The 2,267-nt window shown below is 54.5% G+C and overlaps 1 protein-coding gene across 1 annotated transcript; it reads left to right on the top strand.

The window, feature by feature from the left end:
• Nucleotides 1-265: 265 nt before the first annotated feature.
• On the top strand, nt 266-955 carry DQ04_12671000 (hypothetical protein; the record flags this gene model as incomplete). The annotated part of the gene is made up of 1 exon (XM_009316790.1): nt 266-955. One exon carries the CDS (start codon nt 266-268, stop codon nt 953-955), a length of 690 nt encoding a protein of 229 aa, XP_009315065.1.
• Between the last annotated feature and the right edge of the window lie 1,312 nt (nt 956-2,267).

Here is a 2,267-nt window from a genome sequence, read left to right as displayed (position 1 = left end):
TCTCGATGTCAGTGAACACAAGCGTCACGGGGTCTGTGGGCTCCTTCGGGGCGTTGTTGTTGTCACGGGCGTCTCTCCGGCAGCACAGTATGCTTACGATCATTGCGGCCAAAAGCACGCCAATTGCAGAACCCATTATAATGCCAATTAACTGCTGCAACGTGAGGCCATCAGAAGGTTCCCTGTACACCATTGACGGTGTCACAGCGGGGAACAGCTCAGGCACCGTGGGGTCAAACACGCGGGCCATCGACCACACAGAAATATGTGTCGCTCCGTAGTTCACAGCACACACTGCCTCGTCTGGGGCGGCCTGCAAAGCGCATTCAGAACCGTCTTTGAATGGGCCATACAGCATGTCATCCACACTGATGGCAACGTTCCTGTAGAAGAAGCGAGCCAATTCTTCAGCACTTACCTGGCCCATACGCGAAAGAATAGTTTTCAACAGCAGCGTGTTGGCAAAGCTCCTCAGCGCCAGCGGAGTCCACTTCGTCCTGTCCTTCACAGCAGCGTGGAACTTCTGCACGGTCGCAGACGTCGTGCTCTCGTCTGCCCAGTGCGGCAGGCTCGTCGCGAACACAAGGCGCCCGGCAGCCGCACTCCCATTGAACGCAGCAACAAACTCATCGTACAGCAACGAGAACTCCGTGAACAGCACAAACACACGCACACCGCTGTGCTTCGCCAGGTGGCCCGCGACCCCAGCGACATCGGCAGCAGCGAGGCCCACGACGAACACATCGCCATCGTGAGGCAGGTGGCTCTCCAGCGCGTCATCGGCACCCAGCAGCGCGACCGACCGCAGCGACCCGCCAAACGTCACAAGCGACCGCCGCAACACATCCGCCATCGCAGCACCCTCGTCGCTGCGGATCACAGCGTGGGCGTTGGCACCGCTATTCTTTCCGAGGTACTGCGCAAGCACAAAGAACTCCTGCTCCAGCGTCGGTGAGAGGCGGAGAATGTGCCGCATGAACTGGTTGAGCCTTGACTTTAGCTCCACAGGATCGATAAACGTCACCTCTGATAATTCCAGCATTTTTTTGGTGACGATACCACGCACAACGTGAACACGTGTATCTTTCAATTTATTCCGTAACGCATTGTGAGCATAGCGCACAGGTGTTTGGAGGAATTGCATTGTATGATCCCCTCCGTCACCTAGACCGTTTAACCGTCCTTTCGCAGCACTATATCCGGTCTTAAGCTGGGACGCTGCGTTTATCGCACCAGAATCATCTTCGAGTTTTACTGTAATGCCATTGAGCGGCGCCATGATTCCCAGGCTCGAGGAATAACACTCCCACCGTGGGATCACGAGATTTCCCGCTGTGACATTTTGGGCGCGAAAGTCACCGTCAAACCGCTTCATATACACCACCCGGCCACCCTGGTTGCACTCGCAGATGGCGCCCTGTGATGTCATAATGTCAGAACACTTTCCACCGTAATCGCCGTAGACAAGATCATCAAGAACGTACCTGCGCTGGTTAAAAAGGGCTTTTGCAAACGTCTCCCTGTTTTTGAGCCATTCGCGGCTGCCCAGAGCCTGAGAAAGCATCTCCCCGGCAATCCAACCAGCCACCATCAGTTCACCGTCGTTGTCATTCTTGAGGAAGTGGTCCGGTTCAGTATAGCCTGTGTTCGGTGCTTGTGATAAATATGCCTGCATTACCTTTTGAAACCTTCGTATAGCCCCATACTGGATGTCGTTCGCAAGTGGGTTGGTTCCTGTCGTAATCAGCTGGCCACTCACAGACGGGACATTACCAGACAGTGTCTCACGCCATGTATTTACAAGAATACCTTGCACCGCAAAAGGAGCAAGAAGAAAGGCGCTACGCGTACGGTGGTCAGTCAGCATCCTCGTAATAAACTTTGAGGTATCCCCGATTGGTGAGCCAAACACAATAACAGCCTGTGGGCGTGTGCTGGCGAACTCTTCCCACGCAGCGTTAAATACCGTATCATCTGCCGCCCCAGTCACGGAGCTCTGCACAGTGAACACAGAGCACAGTTTGTAGCCAATTCGAGAAAGAACTCGAACAGCTTGAACATATTCCGCATCACCGAACGAGACACCCTGCAAGTACATGAAGCCCAGTCGCAGGACGCGCAAATGACTAACGGCGAAACGAAGCAGAGCCAGAAGCTCAGCAGCTGGATCAGGGCGCAGAAAGTACAGGTTTGGGGTCCAACCCCGAACCCGATTTGAGCCAGTAATGGGCGCGAAAGACACCAAATTGTGCTTGCTTAGTACAGGC

Source organism: Trypanosoma grayi (assembly GCF_000691245.1).
Source record: "Trypanosoma grayi strain ANR4 Tgr_1267_V1, whole genome shotgun sequence".
Lineage (NCBI taxonomy): Eukaryota > Euglenozoa > Kinetoplastea > Trypanosomatida > Trypanosomatidae > Trypanosoma > Trypanosoma grayi.
This window is presented reverse-complemented; position numbering and strand designations above follow the sequence as displayed.